At 43.5% G+C, this 20,088-nt stretch overlaps 4 protein-coding genes across 5 annotated transcripts; 3 read left to right on the top strand and 1 right to left on the bottom strand.

The window, feature by feature from the left end:
- Positions 1–1,176: 1,176 nt before the first annotated feature.
- Positions 1,177–2,266, top strand: LOC124854794 (integumentary mucin C.1-like; the record flags this gene model as incomplete). Its single annotated transcript, XM_047343192.1, has 4 exons — positions 1,177–1,354; positions 1,453–1,620; positions 1,747–1,863; positions 2,040–2,266. Coding segments are annotated over exons 1-4 (678 nt in total), but the record flags the coding sequence as incomplete, so codon positions are not given.
- A 528-nt stretch (positions 2,267–2,794) lies between these two features.
- Positions 2,795–5,824, top strand: LOC118121251 (mucin-2-like; the record flags this gene model as incomplete). Its single annotated transcript, XM_047342958.1, has 6 exons — positions 2,795–3,401; positions 4,012–4,428; positions 4,558–4,729; positions 4,874–4,983; positions 5,114–5,288; positions 5,526–5,824. Coding segments are annotated over 6 exons (1,590 nt in total), but the record flags the coding sequence as incomplete, so codon positions are not given.
- A 748-nt stretch (positions 5,825–6,572) lies between these two features.
- Positions 6,573–8,320, top strand: LOC118121009 (transmembrane protein 69). Of its 2 annotated transcripts, none has more exons than XM_035176599.2 (3): positions 6,573–6,685; positions 7,248–7,292; positions 7,375–8,320. In XM_035176599.2, the coding sequence occupies exons 2-3, from the start codon at positions 7,248–7,250 to the stop codon at positions 8,143–8,145; spliced, it is 816 nt and encodes a 271-aa protein (XP_035032490.1). In that variant the 5' UTR covers positions 6,573–6,685; the 3' UTR covers positions 8,146–8,320. The 2 variants fall into 2 exon arrangements, with proteins under 2 accessions (XP_035032490.1, XP_035032491.1); XM_035176600.2 differs by having other exon boundaries at positions 7,147–7,292.
- Positions 8,321–8,884: 564 nt separating this feature from the next.
- Positions 8,885–19,705, bottom strand: slc25a24 (solute carrier family 25 member 24). Its single transcript, XM_035176968.2, has 10 exons — positions 19,200–19,705; positions 16,925–17,051; positions 16,664–16,751; positions 15,043–15,154; positions 12,327–12,485; positions 11,736–11,888; positions 11,369–11,476; positions 10,736–10,903; positions 10,481–10,631; positions 8,885–9,855 (listed from the first exon to the last, which is right to left on the bottom strand). Exons 1-10 carry the CDS (start codon positions 19,371–19,373, stop codon positions 9,674–9,676), a joined length of 1,422 nt encoding a protein of 473 aa, XP_035032859.2. The 5' UTR covers positions 19,374–19,705; the 3' UTR covers positions 8,885–9,673.
- Between the last annotated feature and the right edge of the window lie 383 nt (positions 19,706–20,088).

Here is a 20,088-nt window from a genome sequence, read left to right as displayed (position 1 = left end):
AACTACCACGACCCCAACAACAACAACCACTACCCCAACTACAACTACCACTACCCCAACTACAACTACCACTAACCCAACTACAACTACCACTACCCCAACAACAACCACCACTACCCCAACTACAACAACCACTACCCCAACTACAACTACCACTACCCCAACTACAACAACCACTACCCCAACTACAACTACCACGACCCCAACAACAACAACCACTACCCCAACAACAACTACCACTACCCCAACTACAACTACCACTAACCCAACTACAACTACCACTACCCCAACAACAACCACCACTACCCCAACTACAACAACCACTACCCCAACTACAACTACCACGACACCAACAACCACTACCCCAACTACAACTACCACTACCCCAACTACAACTACCACTACCCCAACAACAACCACCACTACCCCAACTACAACTACCACTACCCCAACTACAACTACCACTACCCCAACAACAACCACCACTACCCCAACTACAACAACCACTACCCCAACTACAACTACCACGACCCCAACAACCACTACCCCAACTACAACTACCACGACCCCAACAACCACTACCCCGACTACAACAACCACTACCCCAACGACAACAACCACTACCCCAACTACAACAACCACTACCCCAACTACAACTACCACTACCCCAACTACAACTACCACTACCCCAACAACAACCACAACTACCCCAACAACCACAACCACTACCCCAACTACAACATCCTCTACCCCAACAACCACTACCCCAACTACAACAACCACTACCCCAACTACAACAACCACTACCCCAACTACAACAACCACTACCCCAACTACAACTACCACTACCCCAACAACCACAACCCCAACAACAACCACTACCCCAACGACAACAACCACTACCCCAACTACAACAACCACTACCCCAACTACAACTACCACTACCCCAACAACAACAACCACTACCCCACCACAACTACCACTACCCCAACTACAACTACCACTACCCCAACTACAACAACCACTACCCCAACAACAACCACAACTACCCCAACAACCACAACCACTACCCCAACTACAACATCCTCTACCCCAACAACCACTACCCCAACTACAACAACCACTACCCCAACTACAACAACCACTACCACAACTACAACTACCACTACCCCAACGACCACAACCACTATGCCAACTATAACTACCACTAGCCCAACTACAGCAACCACTACCCCAACTACAACAACCTCAGCTGAAGCACTTGTGTGTGAAACTTGCACAAATGCTAACTGTTCAACCACAGCAGCAGTTACATGTCCCACAGGCACGATGTGTATCACAGCTTCCATTCAAGGTAAACTTCTCTACAAGTTACTTTCCAGTGAAATACATGTACTGCAAAGTGACGTGTGCTTTCCATCACCATTAACAAATTGCACTTTGACTTTGCAGCCTTTTCATCTGGGACTCCTGGACAGCAAATCTACAAGGCCTGTGCACCCCCCTCCCTGTGTCCATCCACAGGCTCTCAGACATTTTCAGTTAACTTGGGTCTTTCGAGTGCACTTGCAAGTGTTACATGCTGCAGCACAGACAACTGCAACTCCGTCACTCTGCCTTGTAAGTAGATGTAGATGACTATTTTATTAATCTGCATCCTTCTTCTGACATGTTCTACTTTTAATCCATAACACTTCCATCTTCTCTCTTCCTCTAATAAACAGTATCATTTTTTGTCTGTTTCAGACCCTGCGGTTCCAGCAGATAACAGTCTACAGTGTCACGTTTGTAACCCCAGCACCTCTGATTGCAGCCTTTCAATACAATGTAAGGGAACAGAGGATCGCTGCTTTCAAGCCAGTGGTAAGTCTTCTTCATATATACTGTAATAAGGTGCGATGTTAAAATACTGCACGACTGTTACCATGGCAACTACTATCATTGAAATACATTTCCTCATGAATTTAAGTCAATCTTTACTGAAGAATTCTCTCTGAAATTATTCAACAAACAAACCTTTGATTGTGTTTCATCTTTAGTGACAAATGGGGCCGGCACTTCTCCAGCATGTGGCTGTGCATCTTTAAATCTGTGTGAAGCTGCTACCATCCTGGGGACACTGCCTTTCATGCAAGATGTTGGTACCATTACCAGTGGACCAGCCTGTTGTGGGACTAGTTTGTGTAACACTCTCACTACAACAACAACAACCACTACCCCAACAATAACAACAACTACCCCAACAACAACAACCACTACCCCAACTACAACAACAACTACCCCAACAACAACAACCACTACCCCAACTACAACAACCACTACCCCAACAACAACAACCACTACCCCAACTACAACAACCACTACCCCAACTACAACAACTACTACCCCAACTACAACAACCACTACCCCAACGACAACAACCACTACCCCAACTACAACAACCACTACCCCAACTACAACAACCACTACCCCAACTACAACAACCACTACCCCAACTACAACAACAACTACCCCAACAACAACAACCACTACCCCAACAACAACAACAACTACCCCAACAACAACAACCACTACCCCAACTACAACAACAACTACCCCAACAACAACAACCACTACCCCAACTACAACAACCACTACCCCAACAACAACTACCACTACCCCAACAACAACAACCACTACCCCAACAACAACAACCACTACCCCAACTACAACTACCACTACCCCAACTACAACTACCACTACCCCAACTACAACTACCATTACCCCAACAACAACCACCACTACCCCAACTACAACAACCACTACCCCAACTACAACTACCACTACCCCAACTACAACTACCACTAACCCAACTACAACTACCACTACCCCAACAACAACCACCACTACCCCAACTACAACAACCACTACCCCAACTACAACTACCACGACACCAACAACCACTACCCCAACTACAACTACCACTGACCCAACTACAACTACCACTACCCCAACAACAACCACCACTACCCCAACTACAACAACCACTACGCCAACTACAACTACCACGACACCAACAACCACAACCCCAACGACAACAACCACTACCCCAACTACAACTACCACGACCCCAACAACCACTACCCCAACTACAACAACCACTACCCCAACGACAACAACCACTACCCCAACTACAACAACCACTACCCCAACTACAACTACCACTACCCCAACAACAACAACCACTACCCCAACTACAACATCCTCTACCCCAACAACCACTACCCCAACTACAACAACCACTACCCCAACTACAACAACCACTACCCCAACTACAACAACCACTACCCCAACAACCACTACCCCAACAACAACAACCACTACCCCAACTACAACAACCACTATCCCAACGACAACAACCAGTACCCCAATTACAACAACCACTACCCCAACTACAACAACCACTACCCCATCTACCACAACCACTACCCCATGTACAACAACCACTACCCCAACTACAACAACCACTACCCCAACGACAACAACCACTACCCCAACTACAACAACCACTACCCCAACTACAACTACCACTACCCCAACAACAACAACCACTACCCCAACTACAACATCCTCTACCCCAACAACCACTACCCCAACTACAACAACCACTACCCCAACTACAACTACCACTACCCCAACAACCACTACCCCAACAACAACAACCACTACCCCAACTATAACAACCACTACCCCAACGACAACAACCAGTACCCCAATTAAACAACCACTACCCCAACTACAACAACCACTAACCCAACTACCACAACCACTACCCCATGTACAACAACCAGTACCCCAATTACAACAACCACTACTCCAACGACATCAACCACTACCCCTTGCAACAACGGCAAACCAGAAAAGAAAAACACACCAGGACTAAAACCAAACCCCTGCAACAAAGGCAAACCAGAAAAAGAAAACACACCAGGACTAAAACCAAACCCCTGCAACAAAGGCAAACCAGATAATGACAACAAACCAGGACTAAAACTAAACCGCTGCAACAAAGGCAAACCAGAAAAAGACAACAAATCAGGACTAAAACCAAACCCTGCAACAAAGTCAAACCAGATCAAGACAACACACCAGGACTAAAACCAAACCGCTGCAACAAAGGCAAACCAGAAAAAGAAAACACACCAGGACTCAAACCAAACCGCTGCAACAAAGGCAAACCAGATAAAGACAACAAATCCGGACTAAAACCAAACCGCTGCAACAAAGGCAAACCAGATAAAGACAACAAATCAGGAAAATATCCAAGCCCTGGCAACAAGGACAACAGCAACAAAAGACATGGATGCAACCCAAAAGCCAAAAGAAGAGGATGCAAACATAGAGTCAAAAGACCAGGATGTAAACAACAGCCTGATCCTATTAACACTTGTAAGTTTTCTTCAAGATTATTAACAATAAATCAGGCACATCTATCCAATCTCATAACTTGATTGCCCACATTTAACAGCTGTTTCAACTTAAGAATGCATGTGTCCTCTTTCTTAATGACTTTTCCAGACTGCTGGACTGACTGGTTTGACAGAGATGACCCCACTGCAACAGGAGACTGGGAGATACTTTCCGATCTGCACAGTGAAAACATAGGAAAGATCTGCAAGAATCCACTGAAGATCGAGGTCCAGACCACATCTGGACTCAATGTATCTGAAACAGGGGATGTGATTGCTGTGTAAGTGCTTTTTGTGTTGTTTTTTTCATTTTTCATTCGTTTACTAACTAATAGATGGCATTGTGTTTCCTTTTAGTTAAATATGACCAATTGTAAAGCTGTGTCACTATGTAAGGAAAACTGAACTCCCCTTGTTTTCCGCAGAGCTGACACAACCACGGGATTCATCTGTAAAAACTCTGACCAGAAACAACGGAAGTGTCAGGATTACCGGGTCCGTTTCATGTGTCCCAATGCATTCTGCAGTCATAAAGGTAGCAGAGTCAAATCAACATTTTTCAAAAGCTATGATACTGATGTAAATTATTTTGCTCCTTGATTTCCAGTTTTCAAAAATCTGTTGACTCAACAGCCAACCGTTTTGTCTCTTTGTTTTGTTGCCAGTATGCTGGACCAACTGGTTCAATCGGGACAAGCCGAGTGGAATTGGGGACTGGGAGCTCCTGGACAACCTCAGGAAAGAGAATCCAGGAGAAATCTGTGAGAACCCTCTCTACATAGATGCTGTTACCAGTGACGGAAAAGATCCAGCCAGCTCCACTGGGCAGTCGATCTTTATGTAAGTCTATTAAGTTAATTCTGAATTTTAAAATCTGCACGTTGTTTTCTCAAAGAAGGCACATGGTTGTTTCTCTGTTTTATCACTCGTCTTACCCTGGATCAAAGATAGATTGTAACCAACTCTCAGCCACGTATATATAACAATGATAATCCGGAAAAGTCACAAAAACTATATTTTTGCTTCAGTTGCAAGATCAATCTGAATGATTAATTCCCTTTTATTACTTTTTTTCAGCCTCAGTCCAACTAAAGGATTTGTCTGTCGAAACCGGGACCAGACTGGAGGCAGGTGTCGTGACTATCAAGTGCGCTTTGGATGCCCATGTCGGTTCAATGTTGTCTAGCCAACGAACTCCATGACTAAACTGACTATTAATTTATAAGTATGTTTAAAGTATCAGTTACTACTACTTTTACTACTTACTACTTTTTCTTTGTTAACGCTTTAAGATTTAGATAATTAATTTAAACTTTTTTTTAAAGATTGTGGTGTGTGTAAATTGTCACTGTAATACATTAAAATATTAATTCTTGTTTGAGCAAATATACCTTGTGTGGCTTCATTTCTTTGTCTTTTATCTTACTGTAAATAAGTCAGCAATCTTTTCTCAGATTGAAGAAGGTGGACCTAACCACAATGAAAGTTAAAAACGTCAACAATCTCTACCCCTCCTCGAATTTTGAAATCAAACTCTGTCCTTGTTTACCTATTTTTATAAATATTAGTACAAATATCATGATCCAATTATTGGTGTTAGATCATTTGATTTTGAGTCCCCTCAAGTCTCTGTGGGTTTTATAATAACATCAGAATAATATCATCACTGGACTGAGATTGTAGAGGTGATCCAAGCACTGCAAAGTGAATCCTCATGTATCTCATACGTCAGCCTCTGTCTGGGTTTAACAAGGTGCGACATCCTCAATCCACAATCCACCATCATGATCCCCAATTTATCTGTCTGTCTGTCTGTCTGTCTGTCTATCTATCTGTCTCTCTGTCTCTCTGTCTCTATCTATCTATCTATCTATCTATCTATCTGTCTGTCTGTCTCTCTGTCTCTCTGTCTCTATCTATCTATCTATCTATCTATCTATCTATCTATCTATCTGTCTGTCTGTCTGTCTGTCTGTCTATCTATCTATCTATCTATCTATCTGTCTGTCTGTCTCTCTGTCTCTCTGTCTCTATCTATCTATCTATCTATCTATCTATATATCCATATCCTTCTCTTTTATTGAAGGATGTGTAGGTGGAACTAAAGTTCGGGGAACAGCTCCTGTTGAACACGGAAGACATTACCCGCGCACTCAGCAGTCAGAAGCTAACTAGCATCAGTTAGCTTCATGTTGACCTCGGTGAGAACAGAGAGTAAATAAACATGATAGTTCGAGGTGAGTGAACTTTAACATGACATCACCGAGGCTCCAGTTGTGTTTCGTGTCAATGTGTTCACGCTGTTTGGCGCGGCACAAAGATTCACGTTATGCTATGGTGTGTGTGTGTGTGTATAGAGAGATGTGTGGGTGTGTGTGTGTATAGAGAGTGTGTGGTGTATAGAGAGATGTGTGGGTGTGTGTGTTTGTGTGTGAGTGCATAGAGAGATGTGTGGGTGTGTGTTTTAGGGTGTGTGTTGAGTGCATAGAGATGTGGTGTTTGAGTGCATGAGATGTGTGTGTGTGGGTGTATATATGTCTGTGAGGCATAGACTATATAAAGAGGTCTGTGTGTGTGTGTGTGTGTGTCTGTCAGCTGCATGAACAGTGTGGTTGTGTTACTTATATTCTGTTGGTTGTGACTTGTCTTATTAAACAGTGGCGCCCTCCCTCCCTCTCTCTCTCTAATGTGAGATCAGACTCTTGTTTATAAACTGATCTACCGTCAGCTTCTGGCTGGTGGACGCCCTGCCCTCTCTCCTGAGTCGAACTTGAATTGTAATCTGCCTGTAATTTACAGATGCTCGCTGTCATGTTTAGAAGAAGCCCCCTTGCAGCCCGAAAGGTAAACGACCATTCGTGATACCTCAGCTTCTTAAGCACCATTTCTCATTTTAAAAGTTAAACGTGAATGTTTTGTTTCTTAGGTGTTGCACTGGGTCGCTCCTCCTCAAAGATGCTGGACCTCGGTGTTGACGGGAGCTCCAGGCCGTGGACCCTTCTCCCTGCAGACCTGCTGGGCCTCATCAACCACGCTGCCACCTCCAGGAACTGGACTTTTGAAACCTCCTGCCGAGCCCTGCCAGGGGACTCAAACCCACCTTCCTCCGTTTGGAGCGAGAAACCAACATTTCCACTCCTCTGCTGCAAGGTTGAAGAAGCGACCGCCGGCTGAGGCCCCTCCCAGAGAGCTGGACCTGCTGCGCTACGACATGAAGGACTTGTGGAAGGGCCCCAAACCCGCCTTGTACCTGGGCTTTGCCGGGCTGATCCCCTTCGTGACCCCGACTCTGCTCATGGCCGTGACTGAATGCTACCTCCCAGAACTGGCCTACGCACAGTTAGCATACGGAGCCTCCATCGTGTCCTTTCTGGGTGGAGCTCGCTGGGGATTCGCTCTCCCTGAGGAAAGCCCAGCCCAACCAGATTGGATCAACCTGGCCAACAGCGTGGTGCCCCCCCTCTTGGCCTGGGTGGCCATGCTAATGAGCGACAGCATCGTCCCGGCAGCCACCATGGTTATTATGGGCCTGGGAATCTCGCTGCACTATGACCTCTCTCTGCTGCCCACCTACCCCAGCTGGTTCAAAGCCCTGCGCTCCATCCTGACCGTTGTGGCGTTTCTTTCTCTAGTTGGAACACTTGCCATGAACGGGATGTTCCCAGAAAAGAAGTTATTCTCCGATTCTATTGTATAAATAAAATATTTAAAAGTGGAAAAAGTTAGAAAAGAGTGATCTGAGGTCCAGGTTTTTCCAACTGTGTTAAAAACTTTCAATCATGTCACAGTGTTGTTTTTTATATCCAGCCATTATGTAAAAGCCACTGTCTGTAGAAAGTGTAAAATAAAAATAAACCAGCTTTCACATTTTACTTTAGAGACAGAGAGTGATTTTAATACCACCACCAGGGGGCGCCAAAGTCAAAGCTCTTCATATAATAACATGGACTGACAATGCTCCTCAATCAAATATCAAATAATGCACTTTTACTTTATATACTGCTATTGTTTGACTATGTGAGACTGAACATTTAGGAAGCATTGTATAATTCTTAATCATTTACCAGAGTCTGAAATGATGCTTTAAATGAGTGTTTTTATGAGAACACCATGGAGGTATCACTGAAACATGCTCCATGATCAGTAACGAGCAAATGTTAAGTTTGAATTGTACCACAACTATAGAGTAGCTACAAAAAGCTAATGAGCAGAGCCACTTCTTCTGTGTCCTTTCAAACGCTGAGGATCAGACAGAGTCATGAGTACAGACATCACAGGGGAAAGGCTATTACATAAGAAATGAACTAATCTGTTCTTAAAGAGCCTCTGGGGACGACTGCACACCAGCACACACAGAGACACTCTACACAGACGTCTCCAACAGACAGGAAGTACATTCGTTCAAATTTAAATATAAATAAAATACAGTCAACTTCTCCTTTTTGTAATGAAATATTTTATTACTGTAAACACCATCGTCAAATTCACCAAATATTGGAAAGAAAGGCAAGACAGTGTGAGGGTGGAGACGTTCACAGACGTCAGAGAATCATCTCATAAGGCACATCTCTACTCCCCCGTTTACCGAACTCAATAAAAAGGTCTAAACAATATTCTCCTGTAAAATGGAGGCCGACACTCAAAGTGAAATCCATTCCCAGAAGATGTGTCTTTCTCAAACATGACAGCGAGGTTCCGATGTGTAAAAACGGCCTTGCGTTAAGATCTGGACGAATTGAAGCTTTCCAACATTTGGTCTGACTACTTTCACTAATCACAGAGAACAGACAGTGAGAACATTGTGTTTCCCATTAGGAAGAAGAACGGTACGATAAGGTGCTTTTTGGTCAAACGTTAAACACGACCCACACTTAAAATTACTTCATTGACTCATCTACTCAAACCAACAAATAAACCTCTCCAAGTGTCTGTGCTTCGGAAAATATCCACATTAGGTTGATCGGCTGTTAAATCAGTCGACCATGAGACCGTAAACTGTAAATAAAGATGGAAGACATGTCTCCACTTCCCCCCCACCATCCAGAAATGAAGCCGAAGTTGATGAATGAGTGAAAGGCAAACTCCGGAGAAGGTCCGCACCCAATTGAGCGGACATTCTCTGGAGGTCTTTCCTGAAAACGGCTACATTGTCGCCTGCTCTTGCTTTTTTCACACAACCCTAGCATTAACTTTTTCACTCTGGTCGTCACAGTTGACTCTGTTGCCTACTTCTGAATCCCCAGGCCGTCCCGCATGTACTCGTACACCACGTAGCTGATGCTGACGGCCGGGAGGACCTTCATGAAATTGGGCAGGATGCCGCGGTAAAGTCCAAAGAAGCCCTCCCTCTCCACAATCTTCTTCACCATGAGGTTCATCGGCAGCTGCTCGGAGCCCTCAATAGAGGCTGGGGAGGAAAATCACACCAAACAAGGAAAACGTGGTTAATCAAAATATATTTGGACAGTAGCATTTTATTCTATTTACCTCCTTATGCCAGCTTAATGGATTTGAAATATAGCAAATATATCAACTCTAAGGGTTGTTTGAGAATGTTTATATCTATAAATATTTAAATTACCTCAAATAAGTCACCACTTTTTCATCTTTTGTATAGTAATAAAAGAATGCTCACAAACACAGCACCATCAGAAGGAAGTATTTATACGAGTCTTCTTATAGTTTACCAACGACACTATTTGCCTTCCCAAGGTTATTCCCAAATGTGGGATGTAAACAAAGTAGAATTACTAATGTATCTGAGTACAATTTTGAAGTATTTATACTTTACCTATTTAAATAATATATATTTTCTAACTATCTTATTTAACCCATGTTACACATACACGATGTATCATGTATGTTTGTATCCTTTACTTTTCTCACACATGTCTATGTGAGTTTGTTTGTGTGTTTTCGTTTTATTCCCTTTCTCTGGATACGCTTGTGAGAACACTGGCTAAACACCAACAGTGACAAATGAAAAGTTGGCTCATTCTTTATTTTTTAAAACAAGGATTGGCTCCTCGTACCTTGTGCCTGCATCCTGGTGCGGATCAGAGCCAGGGGGTAGCTGGCTAACTGGCCACACGTGCTGGATAAGGTTCCACAGCCGAGCAGCACCAGAATCCCCGGGTTGGCCGTGTCTTTGGCGTAGCGGGACAGCCAGAAGTTCTTCAAGCTCTGAGGATGGATATACAGTACATGTGTGTGAGAAGGATACACAGAAATGAATGGAAGTCTAAGTTTACATATTTTACAGATGAGATTCACTCAACACCACGCACCTCGTACACCGCCAGATCGATTCCAGCGTAGGGAATGATGCCAATAATATTAGGGACGTAGCCCTTGTAAAACGCCTTCAGTCCCTCCTTTCTCACGATTTGCTTGGCACAGTCAAGCATCCCTGAGTACTGCCCGGTCTTCCTCAGCGTCAGACGGGTCTTCATCACCTGAACAGACAGAAATGATCACTTTTCTTCAACAGGCAGCATTTTGACTTTTGCCTCCATGAAGGAGCAGACGAGCAACCTTTCATAGCAACTGTTAGGGTTTTATTTGCTGTATTTACGTAAAATAATATACTTATATTTGGTCAAATTTATGATTGGACGTCAGATATTGGCGATAATTGTAATATTAAACGATGTAGAAGATCCTGATGTAGATTTAAAGTGCTCGTTCTGAGGTTAAGAAAACAACAATTCTTAGTTTAAGAGATTATAAACTAATGTACACGAATTATACACTTACTAAAAAAATATTATTATTCCATTCCTGTCAATAGATCCCCCTCAGGCCAACAAACTGGATTTTTAAAGACTTTTAAGTCTGTATTTTAATGTATTTAAGAGTTTTTAAGGACTAAAACTCAGATTGCTGAATTTGGAAGACCTCCTGGAATCCCTGCTGCCCACCTCCATGGGGTAGATGACCGTTTGTGCCGTGGCTCCAGCCATCGATCCAGCCAAGAACCTCTCGTGGGTCCGGACCTTCCCTGGTTCACTGGCCAGCATCTTCTTAAACTGATGAAACACAGCGACACAGGAATGAGGCAGAAATACTCAGGTGAAGCTGTTCTGGATTAAGTTAACACACAAAAAGACATGGCACTTTGCGGAATGACTTTACTGTGGGACAATATTATGTCCGTGCTGCTCATGTAGAATGATGAGTGATGCATCAACAGAGAGAGAGAGAGTGAAACAGAATTAGTTTTTATCTGAGAGGCTGCAGCCAAACCTGAGGTCTGTGCTGCGATCAGTGGCAGTGAGATGAATGTACCTGCTCGTAGGCCATGAATTTAATGGCCGTCTCCGGGGCGATCTTCAGGACGTTGATTCCGTTTCCTCTCCACAGAGACGCGAAGCCTCCTTCTTTCACCATTTGCTTGAAACCACCGACCAGGCTGATTTTATTGCTCTTAGAAGAATGAACCTGAAAATAAATTTAAAAAAGGACTTGAAATTAGAAGAATCATTACTTTTCAAAAGAAATGCATTTATTATGTATGAGAGGCAGCATTAAAGATAATAGATAATAAACAGGTAATAAACTATCTAACGTGGGCGGAGAAAGAACTTCGATTTTGGATCCGGACAAAGTGGTGGTATCAAAAACATTCTAAACTTTTGTCAACATTGTGATATCGGGCATTTTGGGATATTTTCACAGATTTTCCACAGAATAATAATTAGATCTTCAAGAAAAAAGAAAACCAAGCATATCTATGAGTGTGTGTGTGTGTGTGTGTGTGTGTGTGTGTGTGTGTGTGTGTGTGTGTGTGTGTGTGTGTTTGATTCAAGTAGAAATAGTGACTTTAAATGTGGTGTCATGAGGGGACTGTTGACTCTACTGAGGGTGATCCTAACACACCTGCATGAAGACCTTCATCCTGTCCAGCGGGGCGGTTCCCGTACGGGACACAGCGCCCGCCATGGCTCCTGCCGACAGCTGCCTCCACCAGATCCCAGTCGTCTTCTCCTCCTCTGTGAACTCGTCTGGGATGGAGAGACTGTCCCCAATGTCCAGCACCTACCCACAATACAATGCAGTTAAATCACAGTCGAGGATATTCAGGACTCTCAGTCAGTCCACTCTCACACTGATGCGTCTATTTCCAGCCTGAACACCAGCGGTTTGTTCCCTGTCTGCTGATGTTTTACAGTTTAACAATAAACTTTATTATAAATAAAAATAAAACCCAAATTTAACCAAATATATAGACCTTGAATTAAGAAAATAACATATTTCCTAATGTCAAATATAAACATGTAGATCTGAACAATGCACATCTTTTCAGAATTGTTTATTCTGTAAAATAACCAAAATAACTAAATGTCTATGAAATGCTCGTATCGACCATAATCAAACATAAGCATCATTAAAAGTTGGTTGTGACCAAGATAAATACAGAGTGGGACATTTAACTGCAAGCACATTGAGACAACACCATTTCTAAATGACCTGGAAACCTTGGAGGCATTGCTTCAGTGCAGTTTCTAGGGATTTACTTTCTGACACAAACAGCAATATATATTCATGTTGATGAATCTATGACCAGGTGGAAAAGTCAAAGGGTCGATACACAAACCTACCATGTCCACCTCCACCTCATAGATCCCCCCTTCATCTTCAAAGTCGAAGAAAAAACAGTTTCCCTGGTGCTGCTGCTGCTGCTGCTGCTGCTGCTGCTGCTGAGGCTGCAGCAGCACCATGACCATCTCCCCCCTGATAAAGCTGCTGATCCAGTACGGTGCTGCACAAACTCTGTGCTCAACAGAACCGGACCCGTCACACGAGTCTAACAGTCAGACGCCGAAGGTCTGCAGATCCCGTCCGGCCCGAGGTGAGAAATGCTGCATGTGGAGGGGCCGTTAACCATCGATGTGATGGGACGCCTCACCCTCCCTCCCTGTGGCTTGTCCTGTTCTAGACTCACTTCCTCTCTCCTCGACCTGTCCCAATCCCAATGACGAGCTAATCCCCCCCACAGGTCAGACTGAAATTAGCTTATCTCTGCCAAGCTTAGCAGCTCCAGGTTTATTTAACCACGGAGGTTGTGCCAGTGAACAGAGGCAGCAAACGTCAGAGATTAGCCATTGACTGGAACTGGAAGTGGCATGCGACAATTAGACATGTCACAGAGATGGTTCCATTCGGTCGATAATCTAAATTTAAAGATACTGTTTAAAATGAACCTTCTATTGGTTTAACGAGCAGCAGAAAGTTCAGGAGGGAAACATCCTGTCTGTCACGAATTAGTTTGTAGAACCAGACCAGAGAGCTCTCGGTTGGCATGGTAACAGTCGCAACCACTTGTTTTATTTCTAGCTACTTATAGAACAACCTCTTTTCCCCTGAAAGTCTCTTGGTGACAAAGTCAAGTCAAGGTTCTCCTCCAGTGTCGACCTCTATTTCTCTAAGTAAAGACTTATCACCTCATCATCAGGAGTTAAAAACCCTCCACCTCCTCCTCCTCCTCCACCTCTGCGCCACCTTTTCGCACCTCTTCTCTGAAAATGAATGAACGTAATCTGTTGACGTCGTCGAGGTTCTGATCTGTTGCCAAAGTCCTCGGCCAAATCCAGTATCAGCTGACAAGTCTCTCTCACAACTTTCCCCTGTGGTGCAGTGGATCCGAAAACGAGGCCGGACACACTCAAAGGACGCAGACGACAGGTTGAACTGTTTCACCTCCGTGTTGCTTCCATTTAGACTTAAGACTTATTATTTAATTTGAGAACCAACTGATATGCAGGTTTCTAAGCTTCAAAGTTACACGTCCGCACCATGAAACTGATCTTTACTCTGTTTATCCCCTCTGTCCTGCAGAAACATTTACAGAAAGTAAAATCATTTGCGATATACAGAGTTGAATTTGGCTCCGTGGACATTATCTGGGTCTGTGTAAAAAAGTCTAGAACAAGTTTACAGCTAAGAAGCTAAAGTAGAATTTGCTCTGGAGCTGCGACAACCAGGAAAAAGTTAAATTGATGTTAAGGACAAGAACAAACACTGAAGGACACAGCAAGACATTCCCAGTGTTTTCTCTCTGGCCTGAAACTACAATCATCCAACTAATGATTAATGTCCTGGGATCCATGCTGAGTTTCATACGAGGGAGGAATTAGTTTGTGCAATTAGAATCCAGTATTGAACAAAAACCGTCTCTGACACGAAGGGTTTATCGACCGACTCATTTCCTGTTGCCAGGAGGAGTTTGCCTTCCGGTTTCCATCACTGCTGATCAGAGCTGGAGCCGAAAACAAACCCGTCAACTGCAGAATCATTTGACCCGGGAGTGAATGCTGATTGGTTCCATTGCAGACAAGGGCCAGATGTCAGTGGGTGTTTTGACCAGTAGAAAAGGGGATTTTCAGACCTGGACGCAGCATCAACTTTTTCCAGACTCTCACCTGGACGCCACATTATTGTCCAGTCACACACCTGCAGCTCTATATACAGCACATCCCCCCCACACAGTCTGTGTTTTCTGTGTGTTAAACATGAAGCCATCTTTATGATCTGCTTTCTCTCTCACTCTCTCACTCTCTCACTCTCTCTCTCTCACACACTCTCTCTCTCTTACCGTGGAGTGCTTCCAGTAGCGGACAATCTCCTGCAGGTTGGTTGCTGGGTTAAACAGGAAGTGCTCCCTCCACTCATTCCAGTCCAAAGTCATGGTGCCATCCACGTCGATACTGAGCAACACAGATAAAGAGAAGACCTGTTATTTGGAACTGGAACATCGACTGTATTTAAACTTGGATGATACTGAAGCTAAAGCGTCTCGATCGCCCCCTGGTGGCTGGCTGCAGGATAGGTCATTAGCCCTTCCTCCTCCATGATAGTGGATGGGACATTGACCAAACTAATACACCTTCCAGCTATATTCTAACATGAGCTCACTCACACATTATCCAGAGACTTAACAAGGGAACTGGCAGGAAAACCTCCAGAGATTGTCCGGAACAACTGACTCGGACATTTGCGTTCTCAGATACAGGCGTGGCCAAACATTTTGGGAGAATTTCTGGGGTTCAGTGCAGGTCTGAAAGCAGCTGACCAGGGTTTGACCTGCTGGGATTGGCTGCAGCCCCATCTCTCACGAAACTTACAGGATAAACGGTATAGATAATAAATGTATTCCAACCATGTCTCTGTTCTACGTCAATCTCTGTCAGCTCAGCGGAGTTACACAATCGTCAATTATTCTGTGGTTTTCAAACTGTCTGATTCACAGTCATACACATGCTGCTCCACTTCTCTTTCCAGGTCTCACTGTCATGTGAGCACTTGCACATCAGCAGCTTCACACTTTGTTTATGCAAATACACGACACACTGACACAGCTCAACCGCAGGAGCCTGGAATGACTTGGTGAGACAATGTGAAGGAATGAACAGGATGATAACTCCCTGTAACATGTTCATGGACATTACAACAAGGTGAATAATGTTGAAGTAAATACGACAGATCCTCCTTCATCTTTATCTGTTTACGACAGATTGTATTGTCAGCTTCTGAGGAAGATCCTAACTCCAATAGCTTCCTGGTGCAATCAACCATTCTCAACATGAACTGACTGATCTCTGTGTGTAACACACCCTGATGAAGGCATTAGTGTATTTTTAAGCGTCAATCCCATTTAAATAAAGGCATTTTACATTTTTCAAACCACTTCATTCTTCATGCCATTATTTTTTTCTTCCTAAATTAATAAAAGAAAATATACATTTATTGACATATATTCCCTCATGAGCTCCAGTGGTTTGAGGGACACCAGTAGCGCTCCTGCCACCTCTTTCTTTGACCGATTTATCAGTTGGCCAATAAGAATATGTGCAGATATGAAACATTGAATTTAACAGAATACATAATGTGCATTTATTATAATTGCATTTTATATATATATATATATATATATATATATATATATGACCCGAGATGATGATCTTATTCCTACATATCAGCATTATCACTTGTCTCACAATTACACACTCAGCTGTTATCAGTCCCCCTCACTGGTCCCCACCTTTAACATGTGGAAACATCTTCACTACCTTTACAGATTATGGGATTCATGCTTTGATCCACAAGTTACAGGAACAGTTTAATGAGTCTAGAGCCATTTTACTCACATTTGTGTCTCAGAGCTCAACACATATTGTAAATATTCAGTTTCTAATTTACAAAATAAGCAGAAATACCTTTTGAGGATCTTCTCTGCTTCCACTTTGCTGATATCCATCCCCAGATCAGCCAGAGACTGCTTAATCTCCATGTAGTCAATTCGACCTGTGGAAAATAAAAACATAACAATAATCCTGATGTTTCCCACATGCTGAGGGAGAATAATTCAGTGTCAGCAATATGGCAGGTTATGTAAAAATTCCCACCATTCAACAGGTGAATTTACATTATGCATTCTTAAATTAATAAATATAAACATGAAGTTTGCTCCACCACACCATCGTTGTTTTTGTCCAAGCTCTTGAAGGTCAGCCGTAGCTTCTTCTCGTGATCCTTTAGGTACTTGGAAAACTCTCCGAAGTCGAGCCCTTCATTTTTGTCTTTGTCTCCTGAAGAAACTATTTTCTGAGAAAAGAGAAGAAGAATATTATCAGACGTCTCTTCATGTTGAGCAGCAGCCGAGTCAGATTTTAATCTCTCCAAAAAACAGTTCTCCTTTTTTGCCAGTTGGTGGCAGAATAACGCTGAGAAATCCCTGAACTCACTTCCTGTGTAAACCTCATGACCTAATTATCTGTCATTATCTTCTTACATAGTTTGTGCTGTTGCGGTTTTATTTTGTGTTTTTTGATTTGGCTATTTTATCTCTGACTTTTCCCCTCATTTGTAAAGTGATCTGTGCAGTAGATAAAGATTGTGTTTGTTTGTAGAGGAGCTGCACTTCATGTTACTGTCTTCTACATAATGTTACACTGAAATGTGCTGATCCAGGAAATCGGATGAAACAAAAACCTCTGTAACTGTTCCACAAATCAATAAGAGATCCATGTGTGCATGGGGGAAATCGTACAGAAACTAGAATGGCTCTCAGTAAGAGCACAAACCTCCACCAACGGCGAACAATCCTACACTAGATCGGCTTGTTAGGGGAAATACAACAGAAAAAAGGAAGTGGTCTGATAATGTTCATGATTTATTGCATCCACCTCAAGGTTATGTTTGTTTATTAGTTGAGAGAGGGCGTTTTCTCAGAAAATAACTAAAAAAATATATCAGGCATGTTTAGGGGGTTGATCTGTATGAGTGTGCAATTTGGTACAGATCCAAATATAAATGCTGATCTCATGAGTTTGAATGTGGTTTCAATGGGAATGTTAATAATTTGAATTATATTAATAGATTAGGACTCTACTGGTCCAACGAGGCAGTTGTAAAAGCATGCATTACCTCTGGATCATTTCATTATCACACAGCAGAGACCTCCCTGTCCCTTCCTCCCTGACTCAGACTGTTAAAGTTACCAGACTCACTGATGAGACAGAGGAATGCAGCACTATATGGTTACTGAAGGTGGGACCGTCCGAGTCGCAGCTCACACCTACACCTGCAGACTGAACTTTGAGTTCTGGTCCACCTTTGCTTCACCCACCCTGCTCTCTTGATAAAGCTGAATGAGAAAAGCCTGAGGCAATGAAACACAAATTGAGGTCATTTGTTTGAGGACCCAGTCATTCACAGGATGTAGCTGCACAAGTGGCTTTTTACAGAGGAAGGTGTGTTTCCACCCCTGTCCATGTATTTATTTGTTTGATTGTTCTGTCAGCAAGATTAAGCAACTACTGAATGGATTACCACATTCTGAGAGAGATGTCATCACCCCCCCCCACTCGCTCACAGTGAATCCAGCTAGGGTTCCTGCCATGTTCTCCCATTGGATTCTCTACACTTTCTGCAGACTTTATGCTTGGGGGCCAGGCGGAGAACGTTCACACATGCACGTCCTCCAGAGAAAATACGGAGGAACCGCGGAGTTCAGTGCACGTCTGAAAGCAGCTATAGTGTCAGTTTATATCAGATGCTAAGAATAGCTCATGCGAGACTAATAATTTATAGAGTCAGGGTTAATTAGGGTTTAACATGGAGGAGCCTGTTCACTGCTCAGGTCATTCAGGAATGCAGTAGTGCAACACACAAAGTTACAACTTTCCCTGCAGGGCCTGTGTGAGGACTTGTACAGATAACTTTATGAGGACCATTTTGGGAAAGTGGGGACATATTGGCCGGTCCTGACTTCCAGGCCCACGTCCAATGGGCTGTCTAAAGGTTAATATAGGGCAAAGGGCATGGGGAACACGTTATGATGAGGAGTGTCCTAAAATACAAGTAAAAGGTTGTATTTGTGTGTGTGTGTGTGTGTTCCAGGTATAACTCATGTTGTGGGGACCTAACTCTGTTTACACGCTCACATAATGCGGAATTACCTTCCTTATGGGGACAAAATCCAAGTCCCCATAACATGTTGGGTTTCTCTGTAATTCTAAGGTCTAGATCTTACTATGTAAAGTGACTTGAGATAAGATAGAGAGAGAGAGAGAGAGAGAGAGAGAGAGATGATTTGACACTATGAATACAATTGAATTGGACATAAATCATTAAATTCAAAAGAAGAGGTTTAGGTAAGTAGAAACTATGTTGTCTGTGTGTGTGTGTGTGTGTGTGTGTGTGTGTGTGTGTGTGTGTGTGTGTGTGTGTCCACTGTCTCCATGGCTCTACCTGGGCTGCCCTCCCAGTCTGGATGCCCATGGCGGCCAGTCCGGCCTTCAGCTCGGACACATCCACCTTCCCATCTTTGTTTGTGTCCAGTTTGGAGAACAGCGTCTCGTACGTGCTCGACTCATCTGCACAGCGACAGTCCGTGAAAAACACCTTCCTCACCGCCTGATACATGCTGAGAGCTGCGGAGGCCTACGGAGCTATACACACACACACACACACACACACACACACACACACAGACTCACACACAGACTCACACACACCCACAGACAGATTCCTGTGGTTTGCACTTCTGGTTTGGAGCAGCCGGAGGATTTCAGACGGCTTCCCGCAGTGCAAGTCAGAAAGAAGAGGTAGACGAGTGGTCCCCGGTCGTGGTGCAGGCTGGTCCGGTGAATAGTGGATCTTCAGCGGGCGAGTAGGAAGCAGGAGGCGGATGAAGTGGGTCGATGAACCGCGCTGAGGGGAAAAAATGGGTGGAGAGACTTTGCCTGAGGAGACCTCCTCTTTCAGTGTGCACACTCATTATTGAGACACACCCTTCAACAATAACAACACACTATCAGACACACACACACACACACACACACACACGCACACTGTTACACACATATTAGTGCTTTAATAGGTCAAAAGTTTTTCTACTTTGAAGTTTCTTTCGAAAAATTCCCCTTTTCAATGCATTTAATACACTTTCTGTTGTTATGGTGGTGATATTACACACAGACACACACACACACACACACAGACACACAATTATTGTTTCGATACACAGTGTTGGTGTTTAAACTGGTCAAAAAGCAGTTTTACTTTGAAGTTTCATTCAAAGTCTTCTTCTTTCCATGTATTGAATACACTTCCTGTTGTTTGTGGTGTTGTGGTAACA

This window comes from Hippoglossus stenolepis, chromosome 14 (assembly GCF_022539355.2).
Source record: "Hippoglossus stenolepis isolate QCI-W04-F060 chromosome 14, HSTE1.2, whole genome shotgun sequence".
NCBI classification, from domain to species: domain Eukaryota; kingdom Metazoa; phylum Chordata; class Actinopteri; order Pleuronectiformes; family Pleuronectidae; genus Hippoglossus; species Hippoglossus stenolepis.
This window is presented reverse-complemented; position numbering and strand designations above follow the sequence as displayed.

What these genes read in the sequence shown, in the direction of transcription:
- slc25a24 (XM_035176968.2), bottom strand. Translation starts at nt 19,373, where the DNA reads ATGTATCAGGCGGTGAGGAAGGTGTTTTTCACGGACTGTCGCTGTGCA. An exon ending in AGACTGGGAGGGCAGCCCAG is followed by an intron (nt 17,052 to 19,199) that starts GTAGAGCCATGG and finishes CTCTTTTCTCAG; the next exon opens with AAAATAGTTTCTTCAGGAGA. An exon ending in GCTACTGGAAGCACTCCACG is followed by an intron (nt 12,486 to 15,042) that starts GTAAGAGAGAGA and finishes TATTGTGGGTAG; the next exon opens with GTGCTGGACATTGGGGACAG.
- LOC118121009 (XM_035176599.2), top strand. Translation starts at nt 7,248, where the DNA reads ATGCTCGCTGTCATGTTTAGAAGAAGCCCCCTTGCAGCCCGAAAG. An exon ending in GCCCCCTTGCAGCCCGAAAG is followed by an intron (nt 7,293 to 7,374) that starts GTAAACGACCAT and finishes TTTGTTTCTTAG; the next exon opens with GTGTTGCACTGGGTCGCTCC.